The 19,415-nt window shown below is 39.0% G+C and overlaps 1 protein-coding gene across 1 annotated transcript; it reads right to left on the bottom strand.

Moving 5' to 3' along the window:
* Positions 1–10,359: 10,359 nt before the first annotated feature.
* inpp5kb (inositol polyphosphate-5-phosphatase Kb) lies at positions 10,360–19,415 on the bottom strand. Its single transcript, XM_063014778.1, has 13 exons — positions 19,210–19,415; positions 18,503–18,607; positions 18,300–18,408; positions 17,447–17,563; positions 14,583–14,758; positions 14,118–14,229; positions 13,798–13,907; positions 13,560–13,586; positions 12,254–12,455; positions 11,903–12,040; positions 11,110–11,193; positions 10,921–11,025; positions 10,360–10,446 (listed from the first exon to the last, which is right to left on the bottom strand). Exons 1-13 carry the CDS (start codon positions 19,413–19,415, stop codon positions 10,360–10,362), a joined length of 1,578 nt encoding a protein of 525 aa, XP_062870848.1.

Genomic DNA, 19,415 nt, shown 5'->3' with positions numbered 1-19,415 from the left:
AGCAGCTTTTGCAGGTCTTTGACCCGTGTCTTTAAATCTTCTATGTAAAGTAAGTCTAATGAAAGGCTTTAATTGCGGCATCGCTGCTGTAGCTCTAATTTTCAGAGTTTATAATTTTAAAGAGCCTATAAATTGTTTGACAGACCAACTCTAAGCTTCTTTTTATAGCTTTGGTAGTGGTGTTTTTTTAAGGATTTACAACCCAATTTGTTAATGCATTTGTACTGGACAATCACCATCCACTATAAAATATCATTTAGTGAAATGAAAGAATGCTTTACTAGAAACATATTTATTTAAAAAAATGTTATAGGAAAATAACCAATTAAATAAACCGTTTTTGATTTGGCCCAATCAAAGTTTTGACTTGAACCTGTTAGAGATGCTGTGGGGAGTACAGATCTAAGCAGATATGTCCAGCAACCTGGCAGTGTTGGTCATTTAAAGCAGTTCTGCAAAGCAAAGTTGGACAGACGTCAACAAAAGTGATGATAAAGACTTAGGGACAGTTACCTACACTTTATTTCCTTCCTAAATACCCAGACATTGCTTTAAAGAGGTTTAGCATTTTGTAAATACAATAAATATGAAATTGCTATCATTTTTCCCAATACGTTTCCCAGAAATACTTTTAATAGTATAAATTGCTGTTTTTTTTTTCTTAAGCACTATGCTCCATGCAGAAAGACAAAGTCTGGTTTCCGAACTACTGCTGTGTCATCTAGTGGCCACCTATTGTATTGCACTCACAGAATATGGCCAGAATAGTGTGGACAGCTTCCTGCTGTCTTTTATAAAAGCATTCACTTTTGGTGGTTTTGCAGCATGTTTGTGGTAATTTGTGTCCGTTCATTCAAGTAGGTCGAGCAAATAAATTTTATACACCTGTTAGCAATGGTCTGGAGGTGTGGGAACGGAGGAGGGAACTTGTCCTTACGCCGGGTTTGGATCGCTTTTAGTCTGGTTTCCTTCCAGTGGCCAGGAGGCTAGAGTTAGGGGACACGCAAACCCCCACACGACAACAACGTGGCAATCCTTTTGTGGGGACAGTTAGTAGACCACCTAATGAAACTGTTACCAGAATTCAACACCCTTACAAGAAGAAAGTGGACAGGTGCCAACAGACTGAGATCAGGCAATGGAAGGACAGCAGGAAACTTTGTCGTTGGGGCTGTAGGGATTCCTAGAGGCTAACCAGGACAGTGGACACCTAGTCCTGCTCTGTCCAGTGACCAGCCTGAGAGTAGGACTCATCAGGGGACGACTTTAAGATTTGGCTCTCAGCGGTTCAAATGGAGGTGTAGCGCCATGTGAAACTACTACTACCTGTTAGCAATGGGTGTGGCTAAAACTCCTAAACCCAATCATTTGAAGTGGTGTCTATACACTTTTGGCCATCTCAGTATTTCTTATTTTATAATGAAGTCTTCTGCATGCATGTGAACGTTTTACTTCTTCCAGCGCTGCAGCAAATTAGTATCAGTTGGTCTTTCTATCCATAACAGATATGAATGTGTTATACAAGTGTCCGGGTTAAACGTTATGCAAGCGTCTGGAGACTTGCAATAATATTCCGCTACCAAAGTTCTACAAGAAAAAAAATAATAGCTGTTCAGACCAGTCTCACATGTCCACATAAATACACACATGCAAGCAACATCATGGTCAGATGTTTTATAGGAACCCTGTAAACTTTCAGTCCCAGATTAGTAATCGCCTCTCGCCCGAGACGGACGCCAGACTGAACCGGTTCATTGGCATGGGCAGCGGAGATGGAGCTCTTGGGTTCAAGCCCGGTTAATGAAGTCTTCCAGCAGCTCCCCGAGGAAATCAGCTTCTACCTGCTGCACAGAAGTGCCCCTTTCCCAACCATCTCCAAACACTCTGAGCTATTCAGGGCACATTTGGAACCATACATCAATTTTCCCCTCTCAAAGAGAAATGTCATTTAGCACCTAGCCTGTACCGGAGCCAATCAACACCTGGCTCCGAGCAGACTTACGCCAGCGCGGCTCTTCTGCTACAGCTATTCTGCCATGCCGCCTCAGGCCAAAGCATTACTCAAAAACAAAATGCCATCCTGAATAATCAGAAAATCGATTTGTTCAAAATGTGTCGTTTTATAGGCTATTTAGGGTGAAATTAAGGGAAAATAAATAAATAAATAAATAAATAAATGAATAAAAATAAAGACGGCCTTGCAGTATTTTCAGGAGTGTTGGTTTACTGAAAATATTTCAGAGAACCTTTAAAGTTGTCAGTGATTTGGATTGGCAGACGATTTAGCTTAGCATAAGGAAAGCAAATTAAATCAGTAGGTATGCAGGTCACAGTAGTAGCCTTTCTTTTTTCCTTTTCTGTAATAAATGAACCCAATTCACACTTTCTCTGGCACCGAATCATATAAACAGAACTGCACAAAATTGATGGAAACTACTAGATGTCTTTTCTTAGGCCGATCAAGATCAATCAGTTGTTATATAAAAAGCCAAACACACAGTGGGCATTAATTAAATTAAATTAATCAAAGTAAAAAATCACATGTGTCTTATTGTTTATTTATTTTAATCTTTCACTCCTGGATTTTAATTTAAAGACATAAACTGGTACCCGACAGAACAAGAATGACTGAACTGAAAAAGATCTCGTATCATTGTTGTCAGAACTGTCCAGACTTTTGGACAATAAAAAGCAGGACAGAAAGAAGAATGCATTTGATTGATGCACTTTTATCCTGGCAAAGACTTTTGAGAGTATCTTGGACAGCAAAGAAGACAAACGAAAGATAGGTTTAACCAGATTGAACCTAACCTCTCACTCGAAGCCAAACTGGACATTATGGGAAAAGCTATGTCATTGGGAGAGAACGTTATGCTTGAAAGAGTTGAAGGTAAAAGAGAAAGAGGCAGGCCAGAAACAAAATGAATGGATACAATTAGAGGGATAATAAAGCAGCCATTAAGAAGCCTGAAGACCCAAACAGACAGGATGTTCTGGAGAACCGCTATCCATTTGGTCGCCAAGAGTCGGAATCGATTTGACAGCACTTACCAGTAATAAAGTCTAGATGTAATGTATTGTTTTATTTCTTGACTGAAACTTAAAAAATTGTTTTGTTATATGTTTTGAAGATATTTTGACTCAAAAAACCTTTAACCTTAAACCATTAACCGCCATTAATTCTAAAAAGATGTTAAATGGAATTAATTTATCAGCATCCGTGATTAAATGCTGTTTAAACAGTTAATCTGCAGTTTGGTACATTTTTGTATGACTTGTGAGAACTTGACCCATTAAGTCTGATTAGGATAGTCCTGTTTTATTCCAAGCCTCGTTCATGTCTGATGTTTGTCAGTTCAAGTCCCTGACATTTTTCAGTGTGTGTAAATTGTTCTCTATTTTCATCCAGGTAAGATACATACTTACATCAAACGCCAATTTGTTTTATCAGGAAAGTCGATTATTTTGTGTACCATTTCAGATAAAATTTAATAGGGCTTGAATACAGCCTTGTGGGACACCATATTTCATATTTTTATTTTCAGACCCTATCACTTTTTGCCCATTTTGTGTTGTGGATTTTATTTTCAATTTATTTAAGTGTCATTTTACCCATTATGCATGCATGCAAACATAATCACATATAATGACAACCAAAAAAAGATTTTACTTTTTAAAAATCAATGCTGAAATTACTTATTCACAAAGTATTTATTCAGATTCTTAATTCAGTCATTTGTGGAAGCCTTTCCTATTAGATATGTTTCCACAAGCTTTGCACACTTGGATTGGGGCAGTTTATCTCTTATTTCAGATTGGGCAGATCCTCTCAAGCCCTATCAGTTTGAATGCAGAGCATTTCAGGTTTTGAAAAATCTACCAATTAACTGGTGATGATGTGAGGCATCATGTTCCTACCCTCACCTATGGTCATGAGATTTGGGTAATGACCGAAAGAACGAGATCGCGAGTACAAGCGGCCGAAATGGGTAGAGATAGGGTGAGAAGCTCGGTCATCCGGGAGGGACTCGGAGTCGAGCCGCTACTCCTGCGCGTGGAAAGGAGCCAGTTGAGGTGGTTCGGACACCTGGTAAGGATGCCTCCTGAGCGCCTCCCTAGGAAGGTGTTTCAGGCAAGTCCAGCTGGGAGGAGACCACGGGGAAGACCCAGGACACGCTGGAAAGATTATATCTCCCAGCTGGCCTGGGAACGCCTCGGAATCCCCCCAGTTGAGCTGGAAGAGGTGGCTGGGGAGAGAGAGGTCTGGGTTTCTCTACTTAGGTTGCTGCCCCCGCGACCCGAACCCCGGATAAGCGGAAGATAATGGATGGATGGATGGATGGATGGATGATGTGAGGCAATAAAAATATTTACGTACATACATACAGTAAGACAGTTGTTGGGCACCACATGATTGCCATTGATAGTCCATTGATAGTAAGGCCTTCTGTTTATCCCTATGTTCTTAAAAATGAAGGTGCCAGAACAGCTTGTTTTGGTGTGTTTTTATGGAGTAACTGGGCAAAATGTTCAGTTAGAGAACTTTCCTCCATTTTCCTAATAACCCTCTTCTTTTCTTTAAATACCCTAATTCTATAAGCATAATTCAGAGCTCCATTAACAATTTCTCGCAGTACCAGGTGACAGCATAGTGCAATAAGACCCTTTCAGTGCCTGAGGCTCCGCTCCGCTTGTGAAATTAGTGTTTCCTTGGATAGAAAAATTGCTGCAGCAGACCGTGCCAGGCAATAACGGTGATAGAACAGGGAAGCAACTCCCACTTAATCATTATAAAGAGCAATTATTATTTTTGTTAATTTACCAGCATCACTCTGGCATTATCTCCTGCAACACTTTAATTTCACACCAGCGCATAGCTCAAGGACTTGGACACTAATGGTCCTGTTTATCGGAATTGGTGTCAGTTACACCCTTATATTACAGCCCAATTTAAAGAGGCATTGCGGTGATGTGTGTGAATTGATACAAGCACGTGTATGTATGCCTTGTATGCGTCTTGCTTTTTTTTTTTTTTTTTTCTCGATTGACTGGCTTAAAACCTAATTCAGATGGACTAGCACTTGTCCGTTTTATTGCTTGTCAGCAGTTAATTGGTAGATTTTTCAAAACCTGAAAGACCCCAGTATGGTGTCCCACAAGGGACATATAGTATCTGTAAAATGAAATCTGTAAACATAATATTGACTTTTATTCTATCACAATTTTACCACAGTGTGGTGTCCCACAAGGCTGTATTCAAGGCCAATTATTGTTCACTGTTACATATAGTAATATATGTAACAGGCACTGTAATATGAAATCCATAAACATAATATTGACTTTTACTTCTACGCTAATGGGCAGTTACATGTAACACATTTTTACCCCAGAATGGTGTCCAACAAGGCTGTATTCGAGGCCAAATATTGTTCAGTTACATATAGTATCTTCAAAATGAAACCTGTAAACATAATATTGACTTTTATTCTACACTAAAGGGTGGTTTTATTGATCACTTTTTTATCAGAACTCATAGATGCAATGTAGGGATGCATCGATACCATTTTTTCCCAACCGACAGTACATGTATTTTTGTACTTGCCGATACCGATACCAATACCTATTTAGAATACCGTTTTTTTTTTTCAAACAAAAACACACGTGAGAAGTGACGAGAAGTTTAATGATACCACGTCCAAAAATGCACGTCAACAAGTAGCGAGTGATCAAAGTGTTTGTGCGCTGACGTGATGAAATCAAGGAGGAAAAATAAATGAATCTGAGTGGATTTGGCAACACGAATAGCATGGATTGTTCTGTAGTGAGTTGGAGGTTAATAAATATTTTTGCAATGTTGGTGTTTTGTTGTTATGTTTTGTAGAGAACGATCAGGTCAGAAATACTGTAAAACGTGTGTGTGTGCCGGTGTATTCTGATATAAACTATATTAGCCCCCTGTCCCACCTGTTTACACTCCTCTCCTGCGTTTCCCCTCACACCGAATCCTGCGTTCTCATTGGCTGTTCGACATGTCACTCATTCCCAGTCGCACATCTGAGATCAGATATCTGACGTGCTAGAAAACTCGAGCGCTCGGTGAGCCGGTCGGATCGAGTTGTTGGATAGTTCACACTTAGCGATCGAGAGCCGAGTTTTGATCGCCGAGCGAACGCCGAGTTGCTCCCGAGCCGGCAAATCTAGCGCCGACCAGTCGCCGAGCGAAAATCAGGGCAAAAATCGTGTAGTGTGAACCGGGCATAACGCAGCAACGTGCACTAGGCACACGGTATCGGATGTTTAGTATCGGAGCCTCGTTTGCGAGTACGAGTACAAGTTAATGAGCGCGGTATCGGGCAAATATCGGTACTCATGCATCTCTAATGCAATGATTGACAACACATCTTAAAAACACAAAGAAATAAATGAATATAAGCCTCATTCTCCCAAATTCTGATAAAACCTTATGGACCCCATCACCTTTTGCCCATTTTGTGTTGTGAATTTTATTTTATTTCATTTATTTAAGTGTCATTTTACCCATTAATGCAAACAATCATCCAAAAAAAGTATCAAAAATCAAAGATAAAATTTCATATTCACAAAGTATTCAGTTCAGACCCTGTAAGTGTTGTGTGTGGTGAATAATGGAGTTCACCTTTACTGCTTTTACTCATATTATTCACTCACACATGGTTTGGACCCACTGTGCAGGAAAGAAAAGCTATAAGGAAAGTTGGTAGTGCTTCTGCAACTTCGAACCAAGGACGAAAGAATGAGCGCGGTACTCTGCCCACTGCGCTACACAAACAGCAGAACTAAGAAAAGATTGTTACGCCGATGTGTCACATCTACACTACTTCAAATAATACCAAACTCTCACCTACAATATAAATAAGGAGCGTGTGCGGAATCCCGACCGCGCTGACCGCGGAGGCGCGCTTACTGCACGGAACTAAAGAGAGACACGTGAACAGCCCCTGAATCACCTCGGCAACACTGTTCACGTTTGAAACTACTTTCTAGGTTCTTTCTTTTCTCCTTTATTTCTTTTCTTCGTATGACTGTTCTACAACTGTATTCTGAATATATCTAAATAAATATAAACTGCTCAGAAATACCCGGTAGCATACCGGCTCACTCATTGAATATCAAAGCCTGAGCGCCACGCTGTTGTGAACGCGCATTAATATAGCAGCGAGAGCGCAGGTGCTGCAAATATTTACTGATGAGCGCGGTGGCTTGTAGGAAATGTAGTTATTCCAAACTACGGCGCTCCGCTGTGCGCTTTTGATTCCCCATGGCCCTGGTACAGACCCTTTATTCAGTACATTTGTAGAATTTGTAGTAATTTGTTCTTGGAGATGTCTCCACAAGCTTTGTTTTCCTGGATTTGGGCAGTTTGTCCCTTTTTCAGAGATTATTTGGCAGATCCTCTCAAACCCCATCAGTTTAAATACCAAGCGTTTGTAAACTACCATCTTCAGGTCAAGGCTGAACTTTGGTTGGGCCACTTGAGGACATTCAGAGATTTGCTTTGTAACCACTCCAGTTGTTTTGGCTGTATGCTTTGAGTCATTATCAAGGTGAAAAGTAAACTGTCACCCAGGTTCGAGTTTACTTGAACTTTCCTCTAGGCTGTATGATCTGCATTTGGCTGCATTGCTGTCACTCAGTTATCAGTCTGATTTGTGTGTGTGTGTGTGTGTGTGTGTGTGTAAATTAATTGGTCCATCAACGTGCCAACAGAAATGATGAAGTGCTATCAACTCAGTAGGATTTTCGACACTGGGGCTTTTAAGATGATTGTTTTTGATGATTCAAATATGTTTGTATACGATTAATTTGCCAGAGTAAAACTGTTCCTTCAGTCCTTATTAGCCACCTATTATTTATTTTATGTTTAGTGGCAAAATTAATTGACATTTTCATAAGAAACCTTATTTTAATTTGTGTTTTTAACTTGATTGATTTAACATTTGACTCTGGTTACCTGTTGTCTTTGCCATTCTTGTTGTTAATACTGGAGAAATTATTATTTTCAGTGCAGTGTTTACTTCAGAAAGATATTTGTTTTTATAACATACTTGTGGTAAGCCTTTCCCGAAGAGTAAGGGCTGTAAGGGCCTGCATATCCATGTTAACGCCCATTGTTTTGATATAGTGTAGGTCAAACCAAGCTAAATAATAATAAAAGTCATATTATTTCCACCAACGACTTCAGAGAATGCACAAATAAAGTGTAGCTTGCTAACTTGTGGGTGTTTTGGCATAAATACTGGCTGTAGGTGAGGTACCATGCCTTCCTCTCCTGCCAGCATGTGCTGAACAGTGGAACAGGTGCCTTGGGGTGATTTATGACTGTAATTATGCATGAAAATACTCCCAGTTGGGACAACATAACATCTCCACAACTGTGTGTGCATGAATTTGTGAAAGCATGAAGGGTAAAGATCTGATATAACACTGCTATACCCCACCCTACCTGACTGGGTGCCAACTGTGTTTTGAGGGCACTGATGTAGGCAGCTGCTGTCTGAACATTACTTAAAGCTGCAATTCATCTGTTCACCTTATCTTATTATAGCCATTTTATCTGGACCAGGGTTGTGGTGGTTTGGAGCCCACCTGTGGACACTGGTATGATGTGTGAACACACTGCAATTCCTTGCAAAGCATTACATACTCGCCCATTTACTCACACGTTGGGACAAATTAGAGAAGCCAATCCACCCAGTAACACATATACACACCAATTGAGAATACACCCACTATACATAAACTTTGTGGGTATACAGTTACTGACTGTAGCCCATCGGACAGGGACAAATGGAGACATCTCTGGACAAATGTTTGGTCGGTGAAAATAAAGCACTTTTGTCCTTGGAGCTTTTGCCCTGTTTCTATTTATGCACATGATTTCCAGTGGAGCATTAACCCAAATGGGACAGTTAAGTGGGGTTACAGTGTGCCTGTCACAATTGATAAATAATTGCATTATAATTATAGCATAATTAATCTAATTGTGTTAGCCATTGACTTTGTCCCTATTGCACTAAATGGCATACATATAAATGGCACAGCTATTTAAGTGGGTTTGATCAATGACTTCTATCATTCTGGTAACTATCAAGAAGTTTCACATGTTCTCTGTGGACATGTGGGTTGTCTTTGCATACTCCTGTTACCTTATACCTCCCAAAACTATGCACAACTTGGACTGGCTATTTTATATTGTCCTTTAAAGACGAAATGAAAAGGCTACTGAAAATAAGTAAATACAGGAATACAGCCTGAGCAGGGCACAAATCCATCATTTCATTTCCATCAACTGCTTTATCATGGCCATGGTCACAGCAGGAATCAGGAGGCACAAGGCAGGAATACCCTGGACAGGGCGCTAATTCAGTGCTGGGCTTCTGCCATCCCCAAAGACACGCAATCATGTCTGTCTAGATGGCCAACTGGCCAACAGCATTGCTGAGATTCAAACCCAGATCTCACACACACTCATATGTTCACTTATTTACCCATGTTGCATGTTTTTGAGCAGTGAAAGAACATTGGAGTACCTAAAAGGCAACACATGGACACATTCAACAGAAACGAGAATAAAACCCAGGTCCCTGGGACCCTGTCTACTAGGCGTACCACCTTACCCTCATGTTATATGATATTCTAGTATATCATAGTACAGGGTTTTTTTTAAACCCTGGGTTCCAAAAAACAGGTCACAGAGAAAAATAACAATGATTAAATAAAAAAATTTTAACAGGCACATAAACACGAAATGACCTTATACACAAACACCCCCTTGTGGAGGCTTTACAGTACATCTTGTAAACCACAGTTGGACCAGATTGCCATCATTTTTATTAATTAAGATTATTTTGTTTTGTGTTTCACTTTGAAGCATTGATTGTGTTGCCTGGGTTGTGGTAAAAAAAAAACCGTCATAGTAGACTAGCCAAATAATTAATTAATGTGCAAGTTTAGTAAAGATTTACTAACAAATTTACTAACAGAAGCTGTGCATAAAGTTGTACGATTTGGAAACATGATAATTAATTGCAGTCATGTCAATTAAATTCATTAATCTTAAATATATTTGATAAGACCACAATATATTATTACAAATTATTACAAGCCTATGTAAGTGATTTTTAAAAAGTGGATAATTTTGTCTTTTTTTTTTCTAATGGGGGGTCTCTAATACAGCCCTGGTATTTTCAGACTGATTTTCAGAGCATATCCAGTCATTCTAAGCACCTCTGAGTCTAAATCAAGTTGGTCTTTAGCACACAATGTTCCAGTTATGTATCATTTGTCTGCAGTATTGGTCTAATTTTTGGTGATTACACATCAAAACGACATTTGTTGCTGAGACTGTAGTCCGTTGAATTTCTCAGGAACCAAGCCCTCCAGAAGAGCCAGTTTAGACTCCATTATCTGAAATGCACAAACCAAAGCATGGTTAAAGTTTGGTGCCAGCTGACTATAAACATTACATTAGATTTGTCTAAACCACACATTACTTTAATAGCCAATCAACAGAGTAATAAAAAGTCAGGATGTTTTAAAAATACTCAAGAAAACGCTGAGAAACAAGGATATTGTTAATATATACAAGTACTTATATTGTTATGATTATAATAATTATTTATATTAGTTTGTCATAGAATCTTTTTTTCAACCACAATAGCCACATTTAAAGCCATATTAACACAGTTCAGTCAACTTCATGCATGTTTTTCTTATCTTTCTTGGTATTTTTTGCACTTTGAGGTCCCTTGCATGCGTGCAAGCAAACTTCATTACTCCAAAAAACATAATGACTTAAAATCTTCATGGAGGTGAGACTTCTCTATGTATTTATCCTCATTTATTTAGGATTCAAGTTCACGTATGTGTGTTGGACTCTACCTGAAAAACAGGGCTAAGGCCCACTAGGGACTGCATGTTCCTGCTGTAGTAGCCCAAAATATAATCTCCTGCAAGCAGTGGGAGGTCGTCCTTCATCATGCTCAGCTGAAAGACGCAACATGGATAAACAAAACACTCAATACAGAAACATCTTTAATTAGTTTTACATACAATTTTATCAATACATACCTGAACTACTTCATCGATTTCAGCCATTTCATCCTCCCTGACCCAGACAAAGGCAATGTAATCAGAGGCGGACTTGAAGTTGGTCTAAACATAGAGTAGGTCAAGTATTTTATATCACACCCATTGCTAACAAGTGTAAAACCATTCATATAGAATAAATGATATGCTTCCAGCTTTTTACAACAGTTTAGGAACCCATAATTAGAATATCAAGAAATCTTGGTGCTCAGATCTTCCACTCCAGGGTCATTTGATGAGTCTGACAGAAAGAGCCCTGCAAAACCTGAGTATATTCACTATTTAAAGACATATGAGGATTTATAGCTATAGGACATAAATCTTATAATTAGAAATAAATAGCAATGGCGTAGCAGGTAGTACTGCATGACACAAAAAGAACTTCTGAAAATGAAAAAACAAAAACCTGAGATTTAAACTCTGTTCTGAGCGGCCATGGGCTACTGGTGCACCACATGAGCACCTCCTGTTATTGGTGTTTTATTTTCTTAGTGAGGTGACCAGGAAGCTAGCTGATTTGGGCATCTAAATGGTAAGTGTAGCTTATGAAAAGGCCAGTAAGTACATTTAGGAAAGTTATATATTCATTTTATATCCACTAGTGGACCAGTAAGCCTTAATAGGTTAATGTCCAGATCTTTAGGGAGTGTTACAGGTGCTTGAACGCCAACATTTTTATTGTAGTCCTTTATCTCTGTGTTTGTTCCTCTATACCATGATCTTATTCTGTTCCTATTTTTCACTCTCTTTCTTTCTGTCTTTCTTTCTGTGTGACCTTGTAAAGGCCGATCCAGTCAGCGGTGCAGGCATCAAACTGCTCCTGGATGCTGTAGATGAGCACGGCATTCTCGTCTGCGCTCCACTGGCCCACGGTGTTCACATGCACCAGAGGAGTTTCCACCTTCTTCTTCATCTAGAATCAATACAGAATACATACACTGAATTTAATCTTTCTGAGCAAGCGGGATAAAAATTAGAGAGATATGAGCGCAAAGCTTTTGTTCTATCTGTCTATCTATCTATCTATCTATCTATCTATCTATCTATCTATCTATCTATCTAACTAATTATAAGTGCTTTACATAGCACAACAGAATGAAATTAGGATTCAGTATTCAAAACTAACCTCCAGGTTAAAGGTTCCGATGACAGGTTTATGGTCACTTATTCCATGTGATGGATCACAGGTGTATATGTCCTGTTTCACCTTTATACTGAAGTGTTCCTCATCATCTGATGATTTGTCACTCTCTTCTTCATCCTCTGAGCTTTTGGGTTTTATCCTCCACAGGATTCGATCAGTCCATGCTGGCCTTCGCTTCTTACCACTGAGGGTCACAGGTACATAACAGCGTAAGAATAAAGCATCTTCAGTAAGCACTACATCTGAGTAGCAAATCCAATAAATTACATGTTTTAAAAGTTGAGAGAAAACCTTCCTACATCTGATGACTTCAAAATCAATAATGTACAGGAACTCACATCTGATCGATTTTATTACATCAATCCTTCTCTTGCATTAGTTGAAACGGTAGCTCTGGACTGAAGAAAGTAGATTTAGAATGAGTAAACGCTGCTCCCTAGTGGTCTGAGGAGTCATTTGCGACCATAGGTTCAACTTTCGAAATGTTGATCTTGGTACATGTGCTATTTTTCACCTTTATCTTTATTTGTTTATGTTTCCTGTAAGTCTTCCTGACTAGATCTTATCACTGGACACTGGACATCTATCAGAACCTGAAGACCTAGAAATTATGAGTAGTTTTTACATGTATTCATCAACATTCAATAGACATGTTGCAATGTAATTATGATTACAGTTAATTCACAAGCAAAAAAACGTCTTTTTAATAAATTACTTGGCAAGAAAATATGCTTACATTCACATAAGGCTGTGTTTGTACTACTACAACAATCAATATTGTATTGTACACTATGACACTATAGGTGCTGTACTAATTTGACAAACCTTTAATATGACAGTATGTGGTATGAGGTATGACATGTAGCCATGATGAAAGTAGAAACAGGGGCTGTGTATGTTAGTTTGGTGGACTTCTGTACAAACCCAATTCCAAAAAAAATGGGACAGTTGGTAAAATCGTTTGTAAAATTTTCTACATGTAACCAGGTGATAACCAGGGTTATGCTTGTATATATAAGAAGCATTAATAAAATGTTCATGTTAACATCATTTACAAGCAAGGACAAATTGAGCTTCACTGTTTTTTTGAAAAGCTGTGTAAATTAATGCTCGAGCATTTTAATACAATGTTTATTAATGCACAACTACAATGACTTTGCCATCTCCGTCTAGGAATCATTATTGCTTGTTTATAATTTATTCACTCTGATTTTTTTTCTTGGAACTGGGTTTGTATGGCATGCGCTCAGTTTGGTTGCAGTGGGTGACAGTTTTTTTTAAAGCTTACATGATGCCAAACCATGTCTCCTCTGAGCTGCAAGAATAAAAAAAGAGATGAGACAATTTGCTCAGTCTTTGTGTTTACCTTTTACCAGAACATACATGGGCATTATGGGACATTACAACACATTTTGCATACAAATAAAAAATAATGTTACACCTTATTGCATTTAGATCAAAATTCCAGGTAGTGCACTTAATTTTGTTTTTAATTTGGTACTAACAGAAATGCTACCATGTCTTACCTCATGTCATAGGTGTCAGAGAAGCGTCTAAATTTGTAGGTGGGTTTGAACTGCAGAGGTCCTTCCTCAAACTCCATCAACAATGGCTTCTTCTTCTTCATCGTCAGCAGCTAATAGTCCACAGTCAACACCAACACATTCAAACAGATCTGTACATACTATACATAATTGCATGAATGTATACATATAGACACATACTGTATATTTACACCCAGTCCATAGGTACAATGTTTGTATAGCATTGAGAAACTTAAATATATAGAGCAAGGACATTATTTAGAACCATTTAGTGTGTGTGTGTGTGTGTGTGTGTGTCTTACTTGATCTTTTTCCCACAGCAGATCGTACCGACCACTGTTGATGGAGTTGCGCAGAAAGTGCAGGCCATGATCTGCAATCCGAAAGTTTAGATCACCAAACCAGAACACCACCCTTGGAGACAAACAAACATTATTAATGCTTTGTTTTACTTACAGAAATGTTGCTCATGAACAATAATGCTAAGTCTAAATCCTGTGACACATCACATTTTCACATGCTGTCACATTGTTCATTTAGGAGTCAATTCAAAGACTCAAAGACATGTTTTGGTCAACTAGTCAACATTTGTTGTAGTATTTCCCTGAGCTAGCTGCCTACAGTGGTAACATAATGTAGATATTCTTGAATACACTGAATGATTACACCAATTAAATGTGAGTAAAAACAATATCCACCACCTGAAAGTACTACTTTCTTGGTTAATCAATTAGCTGGTAAAGCAAACTTTCTTGTTTGGTACTAACTTGTGATCGAGAACATGCGCTGTGTTGTCAAAGTCAAATTCTTGTGACCCAGCGATATACTCAAACTCATTCACACGCTGCACAGCGTAGTTCATATGTGCTGCAAGGTGGCAGTTTAGGAAGCAAAGCATGTGACCGTAAAAGGAAAAACGCACCGACACGCCACCTTTATTCCCCTGTGAACATAAAACAGATAATGTACATTTCCTTCTGAGAGAAATAGAAATACACTCACTGGCCACATTATTAGAAACACATGTACACCTGTACATCATGTAGATTATGCAGTATAATAATATAGAGTATAAATACTATAGAAACATGGGCCAAAAGCTTCAGGTAATGTTTAAATCAAACATCAGAACTTGTTGATGCCAGACAGGTGATTTAAGTGTGTTAGAAACTGCTAATGGTCTGGGAATTGTACATACACCTAGACTTCTAGATTTAGACATTACAGATTTTGTTTCTCTGGTAGCCAGTGAGTGTATTTTATGTGCTTTATATTATATTATATTATATTATATTATTATATTATAGCACAATTTAAATAAGATGGTGAGTGTGTCATGCACGTCCTGATATTGTAGAGTGAGATGTGGCCCTGGGTCAACAGGGGAGGTGCTTAAATTGAAATGGTTCAACCAATCACAAACTAGCTGCTATGACATCACTACATTTGCCTGGCGGCCTTTCAAACTAGCTGCTATGACATCACCACATTTGCCTGGCGGCCTTTCAAACTAGCTGCTATGACATCACCACATTTGCCTGGCGGCCTTTCAAACTAGCTGCTATGACATCACCACATTTGCCGGGCCTTTCTATTTTTTTTATTTTTAACCTGAACCAGAGAAGCTCCGTGCCACGCACTGAATCCCCTGCAGAAGGGAAGATATTTCTTTTAGAAGTTCCTTGTTATACATGCTTTTAACATGTAGTAGTACTGGTTTTGCTTACACAGAATAATATTTTAGATATTGTAGCCTTGGCTACTCTACAGCTTCTCTCATAATCTCTCATAGCTTTTGCTATGCTAGCTAGTTAAGCTAGCTGGCTAACCTAATGGTAAATCTGAAAAATACTAAAAAGTAACACAGTTGCTGGATCTTTTAGCTTGCATACCCATTACCTAGCTAGATAGCTAGCATAGATAGCCGACCTATGCAGTTTTAGGAAAATCATGCCTAAAATGTACTTAAAGACATCATATAGGATTGCTGTGTTAACCCAGAAGCAGTCCATTTTATATTAACTTAGCAGCAAAGTTCTGGAACTCACAGTTTAGCTTTGATGACACAGAAAGCAATATTAGCATATTATGCAGTCCCAGGAACATCATCTATGTGGTCCCAGGAACATCATCTATGTGGTCCCAGGAACATCATCTATGTGGTCCCAGGAACATCATCTATGTAGTCCCAGGAACATCATCTATGTGGTCCCAGGAACATCATCTATGTGTCTAAGACTAAGTGATGTTCCCAGGTGAAGACTAGATGATGTTCCTGGGACCACATAGATGATGTTCCTGGGACCACATAGATGATGTTCCTGGGACCACATAGATGATGTTCCTGGGACCACATAGATGATGTTCCTAGAACCACAAAGATGATGTTCCTGGGACCACATAGATGATGTTCCTAGAACCACAAAGATGATGTTCCTGGGACCACATAGATGATGTTCCTAGAACCACAAAGATGATGTTCCTGGGACCACATAGATGAAGTTCCTGGAACCACATAGATGATGTTCCTGGGACCACATAGATGATGTTCCTGGGACCACATAGATGATGTTCCTGGGACCACATAGATAATGTTCCTAGAACCACATAGATGATGTTCCTGGGACCACATAGATGATGGCCCTGGGACCACATGGATGATGTTCCTGGGACCACATAGATGATGTTCCTGGGACCACATAGATGTTCCTGGGACCACATAGATGAGACCACATAGATGATGTTCCTGGGACCACATAGATGATGGTCCTGGGACCACATAGATGATGTTCCTGGGACCACATAGATGATGTTCCTGGGACCACATAGATGATGTTCCTGGGACTGCATAATATGCTAATATTGCTTTCTGTGTCATTAAAGCTAAACTGTGAGTTCCAGAACTTTGCTGCTAAGTTAATATAAAATGGACTGCTTCTGGGTTAACACAGCAATCCTATATGATGTCTTTAAGTACATTTTAGGCATGATTTTCCTAAAACTGCATAGGTCGGCTATCTATGCTAGCTATCTAGCTAGGTAATGGGTATGCAAGCTAAAAGATCCAGCAACTGTGTTACTTTCAGTATTTGAAAGACTGTTGGAAATCATTGTTCCAAGCAAAATTAGGTTAGCCAGCTAGCTTAACTAGCTAGCATAGCAAAAGCTATGAGAGATTATGAGAGAAGCTGTAGAGTAGCCAAGGCTACAATATCTAAAATATTATTCTGTGTAAGCAAAACCAGTACTACTACATGTTAAAAGCATGTATAACAAGGAACTTCTAAAAGAAATATCTTCCCTTCTGCAGGGGATTCAGTGCGTGGCACGGAGCTTCTCTGGTTCAGGTTAAAAATAAAAAAATAGAAAGGCCCGGCAAATGTGGTGATGTCATAGCAGCTAGTTTGAAAGGCCGCCAGGCAAATGTGGTGATGTCATAGCAGCTAGTTTGAAAGGCCGCCAGGCAAATGTGGTGATGTCATAGCAGCTAGTTTGAAAGGCCGCCAGGCAAATGTGGTGATGTCATAGCAGCTAGTTTGTGATTGGTTGAACCATTTCAATTTAAGCACCTCCCCTGTTGACCCAGGGCCACATCTCACTCTGCAATATCAGGACCTGCAGTGTGTCATACCCAATAGCCAAAAAATCCAGTGCGGGTGTATGCTGTCTGGATGTCACGGATAAAAGGAAGGTGGGCTTGTTTAGCAAATATGATCAAGAGCAGACCCTGCAGCCGTACTGAAGTCACCTAAGAAAACATACACAAACATACATTGTATTACATGCTACATAAAATGTACAGCATCTTAGCGAGGTGTGGAAATTACAGTAAGAGCAATGTTATACCTAACCTTTATTTTCCAACAGAAAAGTTGAGAGGAAACTAAAGAAATACTAACTACTTCCACAAAGTAATTAAGTCAAGTTAAGTCAGATTTATTTGTATAGCAGCGTTTGTCTTAAATTGTCTTAAAGAAACAGAATTCAGGACAGAAAACCAAAAAACCTGTTAATGTTAAGCAGCCGAGGACAACAGTTTACTTTGGATTACTGTGCTTTTTCGTTCGAAACTTTGGTAATGTTGACATTCTTAAGTTAAAAAGAGAGAAAAGAAGTGTTGAAATGTTGTTCATTAATGCAAAAGCTTGTGTGAAAGACTTTCTCAGTTCCTACTCTGAGAACAATGTTAAATCATGAATGGTTGAACTGTTAATTCCATATTAACAACATTTAATGCCTGGATTTCATTAAAAAAAAAAACTGCTGGCAAAAAACAAAGAGGCCCTTGTTCTCACCCCAGTGCACATCTAGTTTCACAACTCTTAATGAGTTGCCACATAAACCATTCATTCATTGTGCTGCATAAACCATCTATTGTGTTCCGAGTCTATTGTCAGCTGCATACCAAAAAAACCAACAGCCTCACTTTAAACCCCACAACATCATATTATATTATACAATACATTCAGTCCACTCTTGTTTACCTTTACAAAACCACTCGGTGCCAGTGTGTCCATGAAGAAGTGACTCCATGAATCCTCTGCTATCAGATCAGAGATGTACTTCAGTGGAGTGGCTCTCACCTCCTGCAAACTACAACACAAGACATCTTGAGTTTGTTGGAATATTCTCCTGAGTATCTTTCACGATGCAAGTGTATGCTTTACTTTAAAAGGAAATATCTCACCCTATGACGTAAATGTCAGGAGCAGAGTCAGAATCAAGATGTAGTAATGATCTTACATCAGTGGGTGGATCAGCTGTGCCAACATTCCATGTTACTATGTGGAGTCTGAGAGAGTTAAAAAAAAAAAAAACATGGGAATTTTTGGGACCAGTGAACATCTGATCATCGTGGCAACACAAAATCCTTCAAAAGACAAACCATGCATTCAAACGCATGTCAAAGCCAAGTTATTCAGGCAAATTTTAATAAGCATACATGTAAAATGTAAACGTAAATGAGAGAAAAAATATGCATGGTAGATTTCTGTATATGTTCCATTTCAGGTTAGTGTGAGTAAACAGATAAATCAACTAATTAATCAATTAACCAATGAATTTATTAAGTCAGTTAATTAAATTATCACTTGCTCAAAAAGGCATGCATTGTTCCACGCTGCTCCTTATTGGTGGCTTTTGGATGTACACCATAGGAGCGGTCACGCTGATTTTTCAGTCCAGTATTAACTCAGACACTATCAGAACATTGTCAGCTCTCTGTGGTCTAACCAATAATTCAGCCACCAACAAGCACGTCACATTATGTGATATAAGTGATATAAGATATTGGATTTTACCTCACAACAAAAGAATTCTCAATCTAATCAACATCAAAATCACTCAGGATATTGTACAATGTAAAGCTGCCATAATACAAACAGAGGCTGCCACCTGAAAAACTCCCTGCTGTATCTTCCACAGAGCTGAAAGGCTTCGTCCAGGGTGCGAGTCACCTCGTCGGCGGCTTCGTCTTCCGAGCTTAGATCCTCCACACATGTGAGCAGCTGCAACAGGCTCTGGCGTAAACACGCCTTGCTGGACCTGGTGCTGGTGTTGCTATCTGATCGACATCGCATGTCTTCTAACATGATAGCCAT

This window comes from Trichomycterus rosablanca, chromosome 18 (assembly GCF_030014385.1).
Source record: "Trichomycterus rosablanca isolate fTriRos1 chromosome 18, fTriRos1.hap1, whole genome shotgun sequence".
Classification (NCBI taxonomy): domain Eukaryota; kingdom Metazoa; phylum Chordata; class Actinopteri; order Siluriformes; family Trichomycteridae; genus Trichomycterus; species Trichomycterus rosablanca.
Note: the sequence above shows the minus strand (reverse complement) of the source record. Positions and strands in the feature narration are given on the sequence as shown.